The following is a 20528-nucleotide window of genomic DNA, read 5'->3' as shown; positions in this document are numbered from 1 at the left end:
TTTAATTGTTTTTTGTCTGCCCCGAGCACACACCAAGACAAATTCCGATCAACGTTTCATTGAAATGGTAATACATTTTTGAATGGAACTGAATTGTAGTGCAGTAAAAACCAATGCCCAGAAAGGTGAAGAAGATCAGTCTGGTTGGTCAGATCACTTATGAGATATGTGGAGCAGGCAGTCCTCCTTCGCACAGCTGAGTTTAGTTCCATTTCAGAGGGTTTCTGCATTGTAATTACATCAGTAGCTTAAGCAGACCTTGGACTTGGCTTCTTTTTTTTTTGGTTCAGAGGAACAGGACTTCTGTGGGAACAGATATATTAAGTTGAAAGGAAAATCCTCTCATTGACAACCCAGCAAAACTTCAACAGGCCAAGTCTGCAGATTTGGATTTTTTTTTTTTTTTAAGAAGAGGCTGTGAGTCAGCAGTTTTGTTTCCCATCAAGGCTCATTGGTATGGGCAGGGAAGTGAGTTTTGAAGGCTGAGAAGCTGACCCAGTCACTGAGTTATTGGTTATGATAACAACCCATGCTGTGGCTTTCTCTTTTTAACAAAGTCCCACATAACAAACTTCAGAGTCCTCACCATGTCAGGTCAAAGTGATTCCACATATACAACGTACAGCTACTGCTGGATGATCTGCAGTCCCTGCTGCAGAAACGACGGCTGTTACTGAGCTTTGGTAGAACAAACAAGGTCCTCTTATATTCCAGCAGAGGTGAAGCCCTTATTGTGATTATCAGCTCTATTCTGATTGAACACGTTAAGGAAGCACACCAACGTGATTGTTTGTTATCAAATCCACAGAAAATCCTTGTTATTTGTATCTCTGTGTAGCTAGCCTTAACCCCAGAAGCAGACAGGACGTCTAAAATCATTTCAACAGCTCCAAAAACTGTCTTATTGACAGTACCTGTTTGGTCTGAGCTTTTGTTCTCAGCACTCGGGTAGACACCAGGCGATTTGTTAATTTTTAACAAGGGCAAGACTCAGAGAAAAAGTCACTACTTCTGCAACACAGACAGCAACATGGATTTATCAATACACGGCACAGAGAGCTGCGCCCGGCGGAGGCTACTAACTTGCACAAACCTCAGTCAGATAATGGATCAATGAGTCAGGCAGACTAGTCTAACATATTCTGCCCCTGCTCTCTCTCTGCTACTAGGGGATGGAGAAGGAGGAAGGGGGGGGGTTGGCAAGGGGGATGCATTTTGGTCATTTTTCTAACAAGGGGGATGGCATCACTCCTCAAATCCCCTACTGAGGGTAGAGCAAAATTTCTGTTGGCACTTAGCAACGGCTAATATAGACCTGAAGTGGTGGTGGTGTGCATTTTAAAAGTTGCTGTTCAATGGAAGTGTGGGATTAGTCTTCGGTCTTTGATTGGCTATTGAGTAAAATCAGTTTATGTATCACTTGAAATAGCATAGCAATCAATAGCATGAGTTATTTTTCAAATTTGGTACAGATATCCATGGTTCCCAGAGGATGAATCCTACTGACTTTAGTAGTGCCCAATCTTAAATCTATCGTGATCATCCAACCCGGTGTCACGTCAAAGTATGTATTAGACCCACCTGTCCACCAGAGGATAGCATGTCAGTGTCATGTTTTGCCTCGCCGAGGAGTGAATATTACACGCGTGTATGAAGGTGCAGCAAATGGTAAATGGACTTGCATTTATAGAGCGCTTTTCTAGTCTTTCGACCACTCAAAGTGCTTTACACTACATGTCGGCATTCACCCATTCACACACACATTCATACACTGATGGTAGAGGCTGCAATGTAAAGTGCCAACCTGCCCATCAGGATCTGATCTAAATACTCATTCACACACCGATGGCTAATGGATCGAACCACCGGCCTTCCGATTGGTGGACGACCTGCTCTACCCTCTGAGCCACAGCCACCCCAGTACCAGCAGGGGGCAACAAAACCACTTAGTTAGATTTAGGAATAACGTCACGGTTGGCCTTAAAATAAGTATGTAAACTAAGTAGAATTTGTAAAGGAACAACATAACATGAGTACAGAAAACACGTCACAAATGTCGCTAGCGTAAATTACAAAACAAGGACACTTCGACATGTGGACCGGAGGAGCCGGGGATCAAACCGTCAATCTTCCGATTAGTAGCCGACCCGCTCTACCTCTGAGCCACAGCCGCCTGTTATATTAGTGACATTCATTCATTCATATCACTTGCATGCTAACTTAACAACAACAATACTTTACAGCCAGTATTCAGCCATCCAGTCATTTCTGTAAATGATAATCATGATCAGATTATCTGAAATGATAATTAGCCTACCCGAGCAAGTAGTGGCTGTTGTCAGAGCTGAAGCACTGTTGGAGGCACAGCTGCTGGTTAGTAACTGAGGTGAGTCAGCGAGCAGGCTGGCTGATCTCAGAGCTCCAGTTTCTGGTATTCAGACTGCTGGTTAATAACAACAAGCACAATGACATGTTTGATCATGCGTGTGTGGCTTTTGTTTTTGTTTCTATCTTTTTGTAGCTCTGCTTTTATATTTTTGCTGCATTGTCCTCAAGTTTTCCACTCTGCCTATGAAATGACACATACCAAACAACAGCAGCAAATAGTCCACGGCAGCAGGAACGCTGAGTACATGGCAACGCCCCGTGCAACAGTCTCACAGTTAACTGCATCACACTCACACGTCTGGGTCTCGAAATTCTAGAGAATCTCTTGGTCACGACCAGGCTGCCTGCACCTGTTCATTGATTCACAACAATAGGACCCTGAAACATACAGTATGTATAGTTGTGTGGAATTTAATCAAAATGAAATTTAAGCCTTTTTCTCATGAAATCCGGACAATGTCCAGGGAATCAGTTTGCCTTTCACACATGTAACACACAACAGGAGATTGTCTGTGTAAGACACGTTCTCACCTACTGGAAATACTTGCTTTTGGGCGAGGGGTGGCGCCTGTCTAGAGCATGCAGGAGGCAGGACATGACGTGGATTACACCACGGTCATGTAGTCGATTCGTAATTTGGTCATAATCAACCGAGTCTCTTGCCATTCCTTAAATTTGTCTGATGATTTTGGCCCTTACCGACAGAAGTCAAGTCAAGTCAATTTTATTTGTATAGCCCAAAATCACAAATCACAAATTTGCCTCGGGGGGTTTTACAATCTGTACAGGATACAACACCCTCTGTCCTTTACAGTGCAACCCTCTCATCGGATAAGGAAAAACTTAACCAAAAAAAACCTTTTAACAGGGAAAAAAATGTCAGAAACCTCAGGAAGAGCAACAGAAGACGGATCCTCCTTCCAGGATGGACAGACGTGCAATAGATGTCGTGTGTACAGAGTAACAACATAATGAAAATATAACATAGACAATCCACATGACAAAAAATAATACATATAATGTGAACATATGTGAGAAGGTGGATCCAAACAGATAGAGCCAGAGCAACACAACCTCCTCTCCACGCCAAACAGATAGTGCCCGAGCAACATGACCTCCTATCCATGCCAGATAGGTAGAGCCAGAGCAACATGACCTCCTCTTCATGCCAGCTAGGTAGAGCCAGAGCAACACAACCTCCTCTCCACGGCAGATAGATAGAGCCAGAGCGACACAACCTCCTCTCCACGGCAGATAGATAGAGCCAGAAGTTAAAGAATCTCGTCGTCTCTCTAGTTAGACATTTTCATTGGTGCCTTCGTGTAAACGACCCTTCTTCTTCACCCTCGGATGTTTGTTTTCTTCTGGTTTTGCACCAGGCGCGTGATAGGAATGTCATCAAAACGCCCACTCACTCGCTTTGAATTCTCCTGACAGTGATCGGCTCTATTCACACATTTGCAAGTCACGAGTAAGTCTCAAGTCTTTGCATTCAAGTCCCAAGTCAAGACTGACAAGATTCTTCACCAAATGTAATGCCATTTCATCAACAGAAAAACTGGCGCCAACTGGCACTCAGTAACGCAACCTTAGTTCTTCATGATTTTAGTGTTAAGGGTATAGATAATGAAATGTAAGTCCCAATGATATTCACCAAAAATAAAGAGTTGTACAAAGCTGTTGGAGTTAACTCCAGTACCGGGCAGTTGATCGTCTTCGTGGACACACTTTTTATAATAACATTCTTTTTAATATTTGTGTTTGGGGGAGGTGTCAGGTATTTTCAATTCAAAAGGCTCAAGTCCAAGTGAAGTCACGAGTCACTGATGGTCCAAGTGGAGTTGCAAGTCTTTTTTCTTTTCTTTTTTTCAAGTAGTCTGAGGTCATCAAATTTGTGACTTGAGTCTGACTGGAGTCCAAGTCATGTGACTTGAGTCCACACCTCTGGAAAATATTGTATGACTCAATTTTAGACTTTTACATGAAGCTACCCTAAGCCAGTGTTTGTCAGTAGCTCACACCTTCCACAGGTAGTTGGAAAAGTAGCAGCTATAATAGCTCACACACACACACACACTCACATACACGTACAATCAAAGGCTTCACCCCAACACCTGGCCTGAAGGCGTGAAGCGGGGATGAAGGGATGAAAGGTGAACAGCGAGCCACTTGAGGTCGAGAGATACAGACAAAGACAAGAGGCGAGAGAGAAGCAGCCGGGTTATTGCTGCAGGTATCGGAGTAAAAAGCAGCAGATCTCACAGCAGATCCGATAGATGTTTACTCCTTCAGGCACAACACAAACTCTGGCTGTCTGCTGCTCTCTCTTCATTTGCAGCCGCGTTTTTTTGCTTCAGAAGGTTTTTTGTTTTGTTTCTCAGTCTTGAGCTGACTCTTGGTCTTTCTTTTGTGTTTCCCGTCTTTGCTCTTATCTTGTGTTCTGTCTTATATAAGCCTGTCACCATCATCCACTGGCCTGTCCATCCTCTTTTCCCCTCCATCCATGTACCATGTATCAGTAAGCTCTGTCCATACCTGGAAGGAAACTACATTGGACAGTTTATATTTAAACAAAGTGATGTGACCCTGATGAGGCTAAAACACTGTGGTCTTTATACTGTCTACTGAGGAAGTAGAATGCTATTGAACTGCTCAGGGTAGCAGTAGTTGTAATAGGTGCATGATCATTTGTAATATTACCGTATATAGTCCTTGTTCACACCTGGTATTAACATTCGTCCTGGGTGATCTGATCCCAAGTGGACAGCTCTAAGTACAGGTGTGAACGCAATCAAGACGCATTGAGATCCGATCGCTCAGACCACATTCAGAGGTGGTCTGGGCCGCATTCTTTCAGCAGAATGTGTCCTGGGCCACATTGAAGGACCGCCTACTCATTAGTGGCAGCAGGACGGTGTTTGTGGGATTGAGTCAGAATAAGTGCAATAATATTATAAAATAGCATGACATTTTTCTCATATTACTGAAATTGTTACTATTCCCAAAATCTCCTCTCCCAGAATTGGTCCTATTACTTATACATAAAGGACAAGAAAAGTACAATAAAGTAAAACTAAATCGATAATGAATGGGCTCAGTCATTCCAAATACATGAAGAACATTATATTGCACCTCCGCAGCATTCACAAGGAACATTTTGGTGTTGCAGGAACAATAGAAACAACAGGAACATCTTTTTCCAGCCATCACTAGGTGTATTTAAATCTTTAGCTGTGTAAATAAAGGGAACACTGATATATTTATATCTATAATAAAAGGCACTGCCATTACTTGGAAGCCCTTCCAAAACAATATACTGTGGTGGCAGGTACATGTGCAAGAAAAAAAACGAGTTTATAGATCAGATCAGGACTGAAGTCTGTATATGTTGAACTATGTTGAAGCTTTATTATGTAACATGTTATTCAGAGGATGATAATTTTAACACTTTCCTCTGCGTGTGACCCTCTGCAGCTCCAGTCGGACCAGGACTACGGCAACGGCATAGTCAAGTACGTTCTGTCCGGCGAGGGGGCCGGCACCGTCTTTGTCATTGATGAGAATAATGGCGACCTGCACGCCACTCGCCGCCTGGATCGCGAGGAGAAGGCGTTTTATATCCTCAAAGCCACCGTGGTCAACAAAAGGACGGGTCTAAAGCTGGAGCCGGAGACCGAGTTCACCGTCAAACTACACGACATCAACGATAACGAGCCTCAGTTCGGCAAAGAAGTTTACACCGGCAGTGTGCCGGAGAGGTCCGATATCGGTAAGGACGACTCTGACTGGACGACAGTTAGGATGGTTTTTGATTGTTCTTCCCATCATAGCATCATAGGGACAACCCAGATCTTGTGATATTCGTCAGTGATAGCCATGTCAATGTGCATCTCTCAGGTACATCGGTGATCCAGGTGACAGCTACAGATGCTGACGATGGTATGTACGGGAGCAGTGCCAAACTGGTCTACAGCATCAGCCAGGGACACCCGTACTTCTCTGTGGACCCAAACACAGGTATGTCTGGCAGAATCATCTTTTGAATCCCACTCCCTGTATTGTAGATAATGCTTATCACCTCCAGTAAGAAAATCAAAGGCATTCAGATGCACCACCACCACAAGACAACTCAGTAGCTCATAAAGATGCAGAGAGACATAAACCTCAGAGGTCTAAAGACTTGTAACTTTTTAATTCATCTGAAAACAAAGTGTCCAAACACTTCAGGACAGGATGCATGCCTTATTACAAACCGTAAACAAATAGAATATGCTGCTAAGACTGCACGATGTTATTAGTTAAAGGTCCAACCAGTTCATCCAAGAGAATGCATTGTCTCGTCCAGGTGTTTTGTTAATTGGCCATAAGAAAAAACTCACTTTGATGAATCTCCTGTATATTCAAAGTCCATTTACCCTTACTATAGAGAGAACCAGGCCTTTATTTGAAACAGGCTCATATTACTTTATGTTTTCACCAGCGTTGGTTTGTCTGTTTGTCTGTCTGTTAGCAGGATTGCTCCAAAAGTTTGCGATGGATTTGAATGAAATTTTTTGGAGAGGTGGAGTGTAGCACAATGAACAATCCATTACATTTTGGTGATCATGATCCGGATTCAGGAATTATTTTATGAATTCCGATCAGCCTGAGCGTTAAAACTACAGGGAACAACACATGCGCAGTGTAACTGATGACGCCTTGATGATGCATGACCCTGCCTTCATCCTTCTGAGAGCAGAGAGATACGTGTGTGGATGTGTGGCGAGACATCGAGGTGCGGTGGAAGCTGCTGGCTGTCCGCGGTGAGAAAGAAAAAAGCGGTAGATGACGGGATGAGAGACAACGTAGTGTAACGTTATACAGACATAACAAGGCTGCTGAATGAGAGAGGCATCCGCCGACACGTTACACTGAAACACACCATGTTATTAATAAGACGACCACCTCACGGTACAGCCAGCTGTGAGCTGTGATCTGTTTTTAAAGTCAGGCACCTTGGTGGAGGCTTGCTCTCTCCGAGTGCCATTCGAGTTTCTAATGTCCCCTATTTTATAAATATATATCAAATACTGTTTTCATTCAATAATTATTTCCACTTTTCATTTATCATGCTAGCTAACTAGCAAACTAGCTAGCTAGCTTTAGAACTGTTGTTAAGTTACCGTCACTGAAACTCAGCACACATTAATAAGAAAAACTTGCAGGAAGCTTTATTGACAGCAGCTCAACTATGATTAAAAAATGGAAAAGTAAACCTGAAACCAATAGAGCATGAAAACAGTATTCCTGAAAGTAAGAGAGCGGTGAGCATGACACTGTTGGAATTCAACTTTCAAGTTTCTTTATTCGTCATCTGCACAAAAATGACAGCAATCGGTCGTTGGCAATGAAAATCTTGGGTCTCGGGTACCCTTTAACAATGCTCATTAAAAAAGGGATACATCACACAAGTAAAAGCAAAATGAGAAACAAAAACATAAAATAGTGCAAGTTCAAATATAGGGCTTAGATATTAACATACATAAATATAAAATAAGTAATGTAAATCTAAATGTGTGGAGGGCAGTATTTCAAATGGATAAGCTGAATGTAAACAGGATGTAGTATGAATATACGTGATGAAAGTAATAAATATATATATATATATATATATACACAGAGGTGTAAACAGTTTGTAAAATAGCAAGTAGAGTATAGTATAGAGCTAATTTGACAGTAAGGTGAAATGTGCATTAAACTCAATTTATCGTTTGACCTATGATAAATAAGGTAATGTTTTACCCTGCCTTTATTAGCAACCTGCAGCTATTCATTTGTGCCTCCTACGTTGTGAAGACAAGCTTTTAAGATGCAGAATTAAAACCCTTTCATGCATAAATTGTGAAAAGCTCAGTCAGGAGATGTTTTATTTCTCTTTAGGCATGAAACAAAATTGAACTATTATATTTTTCAAGGAGTTTTTCACATGTCCACTCGGGTGGACAGCATGCGTTTGAGTTTTTAACTTAAGAAATATGTATTTAACATACCAATGAATAAAATGATATAATCTGTGAAAACTATTATATATATATTTTATATATTTTATATTTTATTTAGATTAGTTAAACTATTGTGTTAACATATTTCAACATGTTCTAATACTGTTCAATGCAATGCAAAAATGTTGAACCTGGTTTCTGACTAATGCCATGCAACAGAAGTTTTCTCAAGGAAGCTTTTCATACAGAGCAGGTCTAGACCGTACTCTATAATTTACAGACCCAACAAGAGATCCCCCATGAGCATTGCACTTGGTGCGACAGTGGCAAGAAAAAACTCCCCTTTAACGGGTAGAAACCTTGGACAGAACCGGGCTCTGGGTGGGCGGCCATCTGCCTCCACCAGGTTGGGTTGAGAGAGAGACTATATAACTGTGGGGCTACACCGGAAGGTCAGTATGTTAGTGATTAAGAATTGGTTGTTAGGTAGTTGGTGCGGAGTTTGGACTTCTGGGAGAGAGGGCTGGTCCCGCTCCCAGAGGTCTAAATGTGGGTGCACCAAGGGGAAGGTGAGTGTTTTTGTGTTTTTGTTGTTTTGTTTAAGGGTAGGAAGGGGGGCGGGGTGGGGAGCAGTGCTACATAGGCTGTATCATTTAACGACAAATGGCAATGCGTCAGAATCATTACAGGAGAATGATATTTCCTTATGGTTGCACCGATAGATAAGGACGGAGATATAGGAACGGGAGGAAATTTAACTTTTTGCACATGGAATGTGAATGGAATAAATGAACCAGTAAAAAGGGGCAAGGTACTGTCGCACCTGAGAGAGTTACGGGCCGATGTGATTTTCTTACAAGAAACGCATTTGAAAAATGAAGATCATGGTAGAATAAAGGCTGGATGGATAAGTCAAGTATACCATTCCAAGTTTTCAGCCAAGGCTAGGGGGGTGGCTATCCTAATTCGCCTAAAATAATTATAAAATAATCCTAAAATAATGTTCCATTCTTACATCAGTCTACAATTGCAGATAAAGAGGGAAGATATATTTTGGTTACGGGTGAGATTCAGTCCACACCAATTACATTGCTGAACATATATGGGCCAAATTGGGACGATCCTGAATTTTTTAGGAAAGTCTTTAGTTTGATACCGGACATTTCTACCACAAATTTGCTGATTGGGGGGGATTTTAATCTAGTCCTGGACAAGTGTCCAGGACTAGATTGGACAGATCATCTACGCGAAGAATGGCATCATCTAACGCTTCTAATTTTCTGAATTCATATATTAAAAATACAAACTTACTGGATGTGTGGAGAATTTTAAATGCAACAGGTAGAGAATACTCATTTCATTCTCAAGTTCACAATGTATACACCAGAATAGACTACTTCTTGTTGGATGCCAAACTCCTGCCTGGACATTGTCATTTCTGACCACTGTCCCGTCTCTCTCTCATTGAGGCTGCTCGAGGCTGAAAAGACCTATAGATCCTGGAGGTTTGATCCCCAACTGCTTACGAGAAAACGCTTTTGTGAGTACTTAGAGACTCAGATGAAGTTGTTTTTTGAGACGAATGATAAAGATGATATTTCACCGACTTTGTTGTGGGAAATTTTTAAAGCATATACAAGAGGATGTGTCATTTCCTTTCAATCCTCACAAAAAAAGCGCGACCGTTTTGAAAGATCACAGTTGGAGGACCAAATACGAAAATTAGACGCAGAAAACGCTGCCCAACCGTCCACTGAGGCGCATAATAAAATTTCAGCCCTCAAATACAAGCTCAATCAATTACTCTCTGAAAAAATTTCAAGAGCTTTCATATTTACTAAACAGACATTTTTTGAATTTGGCGATAAACCGCACAAGTTGCTGGCAAGGCAGCTACGGAAAAGGGAAAGTGATAGGACCATTCATAAGATAAAATCGGATTCTGGAACTCATATTACCTCACATAGTGACATAAACAGTACCTTTCGGCAATTCTATGAAAAGTTGTACACCTCCCAAGCCCAGGCACCACCCGATGTTATGGACCATTTTTTACAGGCATGTGATTTGCCCACATTATCACCGAGGGATCAAAATTCCTTGGAGACAGAAATTACATGTGAGGAAATAAAGAAGACGATCAAGTCGTTAAAAAGTGGTAAAAGCCCAGGACCAGATGGGTTTTGCAATGAGTTTTATAAAAAGTTTGATAATATGCTAGCCCTATACCTGTTGAGGATGTACAGAAAGGCGTTTGAGGTTGGCACACTACCACCAACACTAAATGAAGCTACTATAACAGTTATTCCAAAGAAAGGGAAAGATTTAGAGCAGGTAGGTTCATATAGGCCAGTGTCACTATTAAACACAGACCAAAAAATCTTGGCCAAATCCTTAGCTAACAGACTCGGTCCTTATATGGCTAAACTGATACACCCGGATCAGACAGGGTTCATTCCGAAAAGACATTCGTTTAATAACTTCAGACACCTTTTTAATATTATGTACTCTCCCAGACATCCTAAGGAAGATTTGTTCATCTTGAGCTTAGATGCGGAAAAGGCCTTTGACTGTGTGGAATGGCCCTACCTATATGCAGTACTAGAAAAATACGAATTTGGCACAAAATTTATTGCATGGGTTAAGATATTGTATAACAATCCCAGTGCTAGAATCCTTACTAACCGGACAGTTTCAGAAGCATTCAACCTTTGTAGGGGCACTAGGCAGGGTTGTGCTCTGAGTCCCTTGCTGTTTGCTCTAGCATTGGAGCCTCTTGCAGAAACAATCAGGGCTCACACTGAGATTTTTGGTTATAACACAGAATATACTTCAAATAAAATTTCGCTATATGCGGACGATATTTTGATGTACATAACGAGGCCACTGACTTCTATTCCTATCATATTGGAGACGATTGACTTATTTAGCTCCTTTTCGGGATATAAGATAAATTGGAGCAAGAGCGAACTGATGCCGGTGCGGTGTAAAGACCCAAGTATGCTCGAACAGATTCCATTTAAACTGGCTTTGGAAAAATTTACATATTTGGGGGTAGAGATCACGAAGAAATATAACTCCCTATTTGAAGCTAATTTTATGACTATGTTAGACAAGTTTAAAACCAAATTAGAGTTTTGGAAAACCCTTCCAATTTCTCTGATAGGTAGAGTGAATGCAATTAAAATGATCTGTCTCCCTCAACTGTTATACCTCTTTCAAAACATACCTATATATCTTACTAAGAGCTTTTTTAAAAAACTCGACTCCATAATTCTACCATTTATCTGGAATTATAAATCCCATAGAATTAGGAAAGACCACCTGTGCAAGCCTAAGGGGGATGGGGGACTGGCTCTACCAGATTTCAGGCTATATTATTGGGCAACAAACATTCGATGTGTTTCCTATTGGCTGGATGAAACGATTGTTCTCGACAGCTGGCTGGATATGGAGCGAGAGGACTGTCTACCCAGCTCACTTGGTGCTATTGTAATGTCTCCCATTCGTCTCAAAAAAGCATGTTATAATTACAATCCGATTATTCATAGCACTACTCAAATTTGGAAACAAATAACCAAACATTTTAAACTTAGAGCTCTATCCTTTACACTTCCGATATCGGCAAACCCGTCTTTTACCCCTTCAACCCCAGATGGAGCCTTTGATCAATGGAAAGAGTCAGGACTGAGTAGTGTTGGGGACTTGTACATTCGGGGTACGTTTGCTTCCTTTCAGCAGCTTCAGGAGAGGTATGGGCTGTCAAAAACAGATTTTTTCAGATATCTCCAGATTAGACACTTTGTGAAAACTCATCTTCACAATTTTGAGGTTGCAACACCTGATAAACTAGACCAGTGTCTGAGAGACTGTATAGTAGATAACCATCCAGTTTCATTTGTATACAATACTTTGCAAGACCTTCAACAAGTGGATGTGAGCCCTATAAAAAAGGGCTGGGAAAAAGACCTCGGGATAGAAATAACGGAGAACATTTGGGACAAGATCTTGAAGTATGTTCACATCTGTTCTTTGAATGCCAGACACTGTTTGATACAGTTTAAGATTCTGCACAGGCTACATTACTCTAAAGTAAAGCTACATAAAATCTTTCCAGAAACGTCACCAAGATGTGAGAAGTGTGCCCAAGCAGATGCAGATTTACTTCATAGCTATGCACTATGCCCTAAAATACAGGACTTTTGGGTTGCAATATTTTCATTCTTTTCTAAGATTTTTAAAGTCCAATTAAAACCTGATCCACTTTTGGTTATACTAGGAGCTTCCGAAAGCTCTAAAATCCTACAGAACACACAATATCATCTCCTGTCCTATGGTCTCCTTTGTGCAAAGAAACTGATTCTCTTGTTCTGGAAAGGGACAGATGTGCCAACATTTAAATCCTGGATAACAACACTGACTGATACCCTCCACCTAGAAAGGATCCGATACACCCTTAAAGACAGACTAGAGGTATTTGAAAGGATTTGGAGACCGATGATCTCCTTTATAGGAGGAACAGACAATTAAGACGCAATAGACACATAGTCTTTAGTACCCGAGGTAGCACTGCTCAGGGATGGGAGGGTTCGGGAGGGGGGGTGGGTTACACCGGTTTATGTATATACTGTATGTCGCCAATGTCTCCCTGATTTGTTTGCCTTAGGGTGCTGTCTGTGTTTTTTTTTTTTTTGTTTTTTTTGTTTTTTTTGTTTTGTTTTGTTTTGTTTTGTTTTCCTATCATTACGTATGTTTTTTGTATTTGCTTGTCTCAATTTTGTTTGCCCTTAGTTCCTAGTTTGTCTGTTTTTGTTGTTATGTATAAAAAATGAGGCATGATAAACACCCCACAAAGTTTGTATCACTGACATGCACATGCTTCTTAATAAAAAATATTTGAAACGGGTTGAGAGAGAGAAAGAGAGAGAGAGAGAGAGAGAGAGAGAGAGAGATGCACAGCAACCACAATAATAGCACAACAGCTATAATATTAATACAAAAAGGACTAATAACAATAATCAATAGCAGTGGATATAATAGAGTGAAAATAGAAATATCAGTAATAACAGCAGTAATAATAATAGAAATGACTACCACTACTAATAATAGCAGAAATGATACTAGAAATATGACTACTGCTACTAATAATAGCAATAAAAGTAGCAGCAATAATTATAGAAATAAGGCTGATTATGCGTGAAAGGGTTTTAAAGAAGTAAATTTGTTTTTCTTTTTTTTCAACATATTTGTATTATTTTCAAAACAGAAGGCTCACAGTTATGTCATGTTCAACTATAATTAGAAACAGTCAGACCCCCCCCAAAAAATAATTTAAAAAAAAAAGTATATATATATATAAATAAATAAATAAAAATTGAAAAGGACATTTGACATAAAATAACATACAGTGGTTTAATGTAACTGTACAAATAAATATAAAAGAAAAGACAACAATAAAAATATCAGATAATATCTCATAACGTATAAAGTATATTGTCCTCGGATTCTCATCGATAATGAATAATAAAAGGGACTAATAACAATAATCAATAGCAGTGGATATAATAGTGATAATAGAAATATCAGTAATAATAGCAGTAATAATAATAATAGAAATGACTCCTACTAATAAGAATAGCAGAAATGATAATAGAAATATGACTACTACTAATAATAATAGCAATCAAAATAAAAGGGTTTTAAAGACCCACTTTTTTATTTTACAAAACAAGCCAAATCTCAATCTCAATATTATTATTATTTTTTGAATTTATTCTATTTTTTAAATATTAAATGTTGTCAAATCACACGCATATATACGAGAACGTTTCCTAAAGAGAATACAGCTTAAAATGGGCAAACTTGCGACTTCACTTTGTCAAACTGTCTGAAAATAAGTAAAGAATAGTTTGAATGTGCTTTTCCAACTTGACATTCCAGTTGGTACTAAAAAAGTATCCCCATTTAGATGCATCGAGAGTCAGCAGTTGGACGATAACCTCAACGTCAACACTTCCTGTCCAATTTATCAGATCGTCTGTGGAGGAAATTTCCCTCCAGTGTCTGTACCATCACCAGAATTTAATCTGGGCTAACAGAGTGAATCAACAGTGTCTCAGGTAGCGGGGACAGGATGCTCCTCTTTGTTTCATATCTTGTTTTAAGACAATACATCTTGTTTTTTCTTATACATAAAGGAAATAACTAGTAATGAAATATAAGCACACACTTCACCCTGCATATTTATGTTCCTACACTGGAAAAAGAATGAGGAAAGGGGTCCTGTCATAAAATCAAAACACAGCTCAGCTCAACCCATGCCTGATCATGCTGTATGTACTTTCCCTGTAAAAGTTATTCATCCATTTAGATAATGGGTGCAGTAATCTCCCCGGCGCTGCTCATCTGCTGGTTTCTGACAAATAGAGGAGTCAGGGTCCTGGCCAGATTACTGCTGGCCTGTAAAAACCATGTTCTCTCGACGTTGACATGAAGTGAGATGTGAAGAACAAGAAGTGTATTGAAGCAAATGGCAGTTCAAATAATAGTTTAACGTTTTTGGAAATACGTTTGTTTTGCATTCTTTCCCAGAGGGTGATGGGAAGACCTTTGTGCATTAAAGTGTAACTTCACCCACCAGTAAATGAGAATTGCTTCATCCACACACTCTTATCACAGTGTAGGAAAGTATAATGCTATCGCCAGATAATCTTCAAAGTAAATTTCTGTCTTCACAGGAAACAACTTCCTTAGGTTTAAGCAAGAAAACTAGTTAGTTAGGTTTAGGAAAAGGTCAACTTGGTTAGGTTTAGGCAAGAAAACTACTTAGGTTTAGGAAAAGGACAACTTGATCAGTTTTAGGCAAGAAAACTACTTAATTAGGTTTAGGAAAATGTTGACCTGGTTAGGATTAGGCAAGAAAACTACTTAGTTAGGTTAAGGAAAAGATCGACTTGATCAGGTTTAGGCAAGAAAACTACTTAATTAGGTTTAGGAAAAGATCGACTTCACACCGGTCTACTACGCGAAAGTGCGGGATCTTTTTACCTCCTCCCTATACTTCCTGGTTTGCGATGACGTGAATTACACACAAATTGATTCCGTGGGATATACACGAATTACAGTGCATTATTTTTTGTAGGCATTGCTACGAACAGGCCATGAGACCAGCTTGAATGCAACGTATCATCAGTGAGAATTACAGGTGTTTGATGTTGTATTGAAAACGTTGGACAGAGCTTGGCTAGCTGTTTCCTCCTGTTTCCAGTCAATGCACACACGAGATCGATATCCATCTTCACAAGACCAATTTCACCTCTGCTTTGTCCCTCACTTTTGACTAGTGTGTAAATCCAGACACAAGTTAAAAGATTTAAGGTGTTTTTTCGACCTCCTTATCAGATGATCATGAACTACCATTGTAGATATGCTGGATTTTATCTGCACAACATGTGTAACAAGCTGTGTATTGATTGATTGAAAATCCAAAATATCGGAAACAGCAAGTTCATTGATTGTTCTATGAAGTTTAGCAGGATGTAGGATTCTGGTAAAAGGGGGGCTAAGAATGAAGACAAAGCAATGTGAAAAGAGAAAATGCAGAGAAGAATTTCAAAAAAAGCATGTGTTTCTTTTTTCAGGTGTGATCCGGACAGCTTTGGGTCCTGGTGACATGGACCGCGAGCAGAGAGAGCACTATCAGGTGGTGATTGAAGCTAAAGATATGGCCGGACAGAGAGGAGGGCTCACTGGAACCACCGTCGTTAACATCACCCTCACTGATGTCAACGACAACCCTCCCCGCTTCACTCAGAGTAAGACAACGGCAAACAAATGATGAAACACTGAGTCACACTCACACTCTCATTAAGTAGAGTTCAGAAGCAGAAGAAGGCAGGGGAACTGCTCGTGTTTTTCCATTTCTTGTTAAATATGAACAATTTACTCACTAGAATCAAATGCTTGTAATCATATCTGGTAAAGTTTCAGTAAATATCTGCTGTTAACTTTAAATTGAAGAACGCAACACAAAAGGAACAGTCAGGATGTGGAAACAGAAGTCGGTTTATATCCCTCCCCTCAGGAATCAATAAGGTGTTGCATTTAAATTACAGCACATGCTGCATTTGATGAAAAATGAGCACTAGAGGCAAAGTCACAAGAATACCTTTCACACACAACAGGCCACCTCTGAAAACATTTCATATCTTGCCATTTAATGAGAGAAAAAAACTCTTTTGATGGATTTTACATCACAAAGTGCAGACGCTGATGGAAATGTTGCTTTTTGAGTGAGGACTGACTGATGGTTTTACTTACATGTGTCACTTACTTACTACTCCACTATGCAAGTGGAGCAAACATTACTAAGATAATGAGAGGATTTACTCTTTGCTAATTATACCCCCGCGACAACGTAGTCGGGGGGTATAACTAGCAAATTTGGTATGATGGTTGAAAGTGTGGCCTAGTTGTGCCTTTTGGGGGTTAGAAGTCCAGGGTGCCCAAAATTGTTGACATTTTTCCAAAAGGGCAAAACCTTTGGCCATACTTTAGTAGGGGTAAAGCTGTGAGCGGGGGTACGTGGGCCATGCTCACTTTTGCCTTGTTTACTTGATTCGGACTAGGGCTGTCAATTGATTAAAATATTTAATCGCGATTAATCGCATGATTGTCCATAGTTAATCACTATTAATCGCATTTTGTTATCTATTCAAAATTAACCTTAAAGGGAGATTTGTCAAGTATTTAATCCTCTTATCAACATGGAAATGGGCAAATATGCTGCTTTATGCAAATGTATGTATATATTTATTACTGGAAATCAATTAACAACACAAAACAATGACAGATATTGTCCAGAAACCCTCACAGGTACTGCATTTAGCATAAAAAATATGCTCAAATCATAACATGGTAAACTGCAGCCCAACAGGCAACAACAGCTGTCAGTGTGTCAGTGTGCTGACTTGACTATGACTTGCCCCCAAACTGCATGTGATTATCATAAAATGGGCATGTCTGTAAAGGGGAGACTCGCGGGTACCCAGAGAACCCATTTAAATTCACATATCTGGAGGTCAGAGGTCAAGGGACCCTTTCCTCGACAAAAGTTAGTGTAAGTTTGGAGCGTTATTAGCCTCCTTGTCGACAAGCTAGTATGACATGGAGCCCGCTACAACCTAAAAATCGCAAGTTGCGTTAATGCGCTAAAAAAATGAGTGGCGTTAGAACCAATTTACGTTAAAACACTTTATTATCGTGTTAACTTTGACAGCCCTAATTCCGACATTTTCAGATTGTGACAGCTGCAGAGAGGGTTTTAAGTCGTGTTATTTCAAGATGAAATCGAATCAGCTGCTTTGCTGTCATTTCAAACTCCCCAAAACAAAACAGTCCTTTACAAATCTCAGTGGGGATATATAAGTTCAGGAAGCAAAGTTGGTCTTAAACGCCCCACAAAAGCCCATCATCATCCCCAGTTGTTATTTAGGAATGAGTAAAGTAAAGTATTGTGCATTGCCTTGATGCAGATCTGCAGGGGTCAGCTGTTTTCAATGTAATCACAACAGCAGTGGCAAGGAGAGAGAAGGAGCCTACCGCTTCTGCGAACATGCACGGCTATTTGCCATTGCCGTCTGAGTTGATGATGGTTACATTTTTTTTAACCTGCCATCATAGCTCGCTCTGCGACCATAGCAACCACAGAAGCCACACTGAGGAAAATAATACAGAGGCTGATTTTTACTGGCAATTGAGTTCCGTGAATTATACATGTCGTCAATAGTAGTGAAGAAACAGAGAATTGGTAATAGAGCAACATCTTCAAAGTCTGGACCAATAAATCATGTTTGAAGATCAGTTAGAAAAACTTGCTAGATTAAAGCGAGGGTAGGTAATGTATTATAGAAACTTTTTCTTGAAATTCTCATTACATCCCGACAGCAATCAATAAATCAAATGTTCTGACAAAAAAAGTGAAACAAAAAAATCTGGTATTTGTGGCCGTCGCAGGACTGTAATAAACCTGTCCAATCATTTCATTAGGCTTGAATGTAATGATTGGACGGACTACCTGCCTGCCTGCCTGTATACCTACCTGTACCAGTGTGCATTCTGAGTCTTCCACAAGCTGCGAGCTTGACAGCTGTGAGTACTAACATGTTGGTTGTTTATGTTCATAATGATCATTTTGGGGGAGTGGCTTTGGAAGGAGGCCTGAAGGGACGAACTGACAATGTTGCCGACTTGGTGACTTTCTCTCTAGATTTAGGGACTAGTACTGCTAGCTACTTTCATTGGAAAAGAGTTGGCAACACGGAGCACTCGGCTCTTCTTCATCATAGTGAAGAACAGCCTCCTCCTCCTGATCTAGCAACAGGTGAGGAGCCAACAGTCCTCTGCTCTGTAGCTCCCTATCACCCTAAACTCGAAGTCTCCCCACCTTTTAGCGATCCAATCAAATTGTGAAGGATTTTGATTCATTTCCCTCTTGTAAGTGTACACCACTCAAATATTCAGTTTCACTGAAATATGTCACAGTACAGAAGCTAAAGCTTTTCTAACATCCGTTTCACATGGACTATAACCTCTGGTTCTACAGAGAATGTAAACAGTAAAGCAGCTTCATCTTTTCTCTGTAACATGAGTTCACTTTGAGCTAATTTCATTGGCGACAAACAACGCTCTTGGACGCTTAATCCCTGACTTGTTGACTAATGCAGTCTCGCTGCGGAGTTTTGGGAACAAAACGCAGCCACATAAAGCACAGTTTTGCGCAAAATCATCAGTTTCAATGTTTCTTGGCGTCTACTGGCAGTTTAAGGACTGTTGGCTCCTATTCATTTTGAAAAAGGCACCGATGAGGAAACAATGGTGTAACTTCATCACTCAGGGACAGACTTTGGCCGCCGCTTCGCTGCGGTCCAGCCAAAATACTCTTCTATGAATGCTGCGATGAAAATGAACTGAAAGTTGGTACTAACTGCTGACTTTTATTGGCTCACAATTACTGCTCACATCACTGTTATGGATCAGTAAATCATTGTGCTCAGAGGCCAGATGTCTCCGATGTCAGAGGCCTGAAATTGCTGCACGACAGCCAAAGCAGTAGACAATGAAGTTTCTAACTAACTCTATAACTCATCCTGTCCATCACAGCAGGAGCACCCCCCCTTCAGCATGTTGATTCATTAAAAGTCCGGCCCTTTCTGCTGGAGAAATGGAAATTAGTTCAGCAGTCGTGTGTGTCCTTGCAGGGGAATTAGACCAAGTAACGTTAATTCTTTCCGAAAGCCTTCTCAATCAATTAAACTTAATTAATCCTTAATCATAGGAACGTTCTCACTGTAAACATGTGGGCTTTGTACCAAGAAGCACAAACTCTCAAGACCCCAGCTGTAGTGTGTCAGTTAGAGACAGGCTGTCTATTAATGATATGTTTTCTAAATGTGGCTTCAAATGTTGGACTGCTACAGGTTTAGGGCTGCAACTTGTGGGTGGTTATTTTAAAGATTGATTAGTCTTTAGATTATTTTCTGATTAATCCTTTAATCTATAGGATGTCAGGAAAAATGGCATTCAAAATGTTGCTAAGGTGACATCATCAAACCAGTCCAACATCCAATTGTTGTTGATTCATTTTCTAGTGAACAAAACAATTCATCTATTAAAACATTCTTTATTCCAGGGGTTCAGTGACTTGGACACCGGCATTTTTTTTATCCACCACTGGTGCAAGTTACATGGAGAAAGATGTATAAAGTATAGCGAATTCAAGCTTGGTAACACAAGACCACCATGGCCACCTCCAATCCTGAATGCAACACAACTTGAAGGGGTAACTTGAAGCGTGTATTGCATTTCCATGAAGTTAGGGGAGACACATTAAAAAAAGAATAGTCAAAGCAGCTCATTAATAGTTCATTAATTTCAACAGGTGTTCAGAGTAAGAGCGGATTAGTCCTTCCAATTTTGCCATTGAATGTTTATGATTGGAACTTAATCTATAGGTCTCTAAACGGGGGATTAATTAATGAACCTGTTAGATGAGCCTCAGCTAATCCAATAATACAGATATAATGCTAATGCTTTAACCCTCTGAGACCCACAATAGACCTGTTTTAGTCTTTTTTAGGGGGGTACAGGGGGTCTTTAGGG

The 20528-nt window shown here is 40.2% G+C and overlaps 1 protein-coding gene across 2 annotated transcripts in view; it reads left to right on the top strand.

Annotated features, from left to right (window-relative positions):
* cdh6 (cadherin 6) overlaps positions 1-20528 on the top strand; it is a 118757-nt gene that overhangs the window by 49342 nt on the left and 48887 nt on the right. For both annotated transcript variants that reach the window (XM_037788091.1, XM_037788092.1), the window contains exons 3-5: positions 5863-6157; positions 6286-6405; positions 16010-16183. In XM_037788091.1, the coding sequence (XP_037644019.1) occupies positions 5863-6157; positions 6286-6405; positions 16010-16183 (589 nt within the window). The remainder of the gene's footprint in view (positions 1-5862; positions 6158-6285; positions 6406-16009; positions 16184-20528) is intronic.

This window comes from Sebastes umbrosus, chromosome 12, assembly GCF_015220745.1.
Source record: "Sebastes umbrosus isolate fSebUmb1 chromosome 12, fSebUmb1.pri, whole genome shotgun sequence".
In the NCBI taxonomy this organism is placed as follows: Eukaryota; Metazoa; Chordata; class Actinopteri; order Perciformes; family Sebastidae; genus Sebastes; species Sebastes umbrosus.
This window is presented reverse-complemented; position numbering and strand designations above follow the sequence as displayed.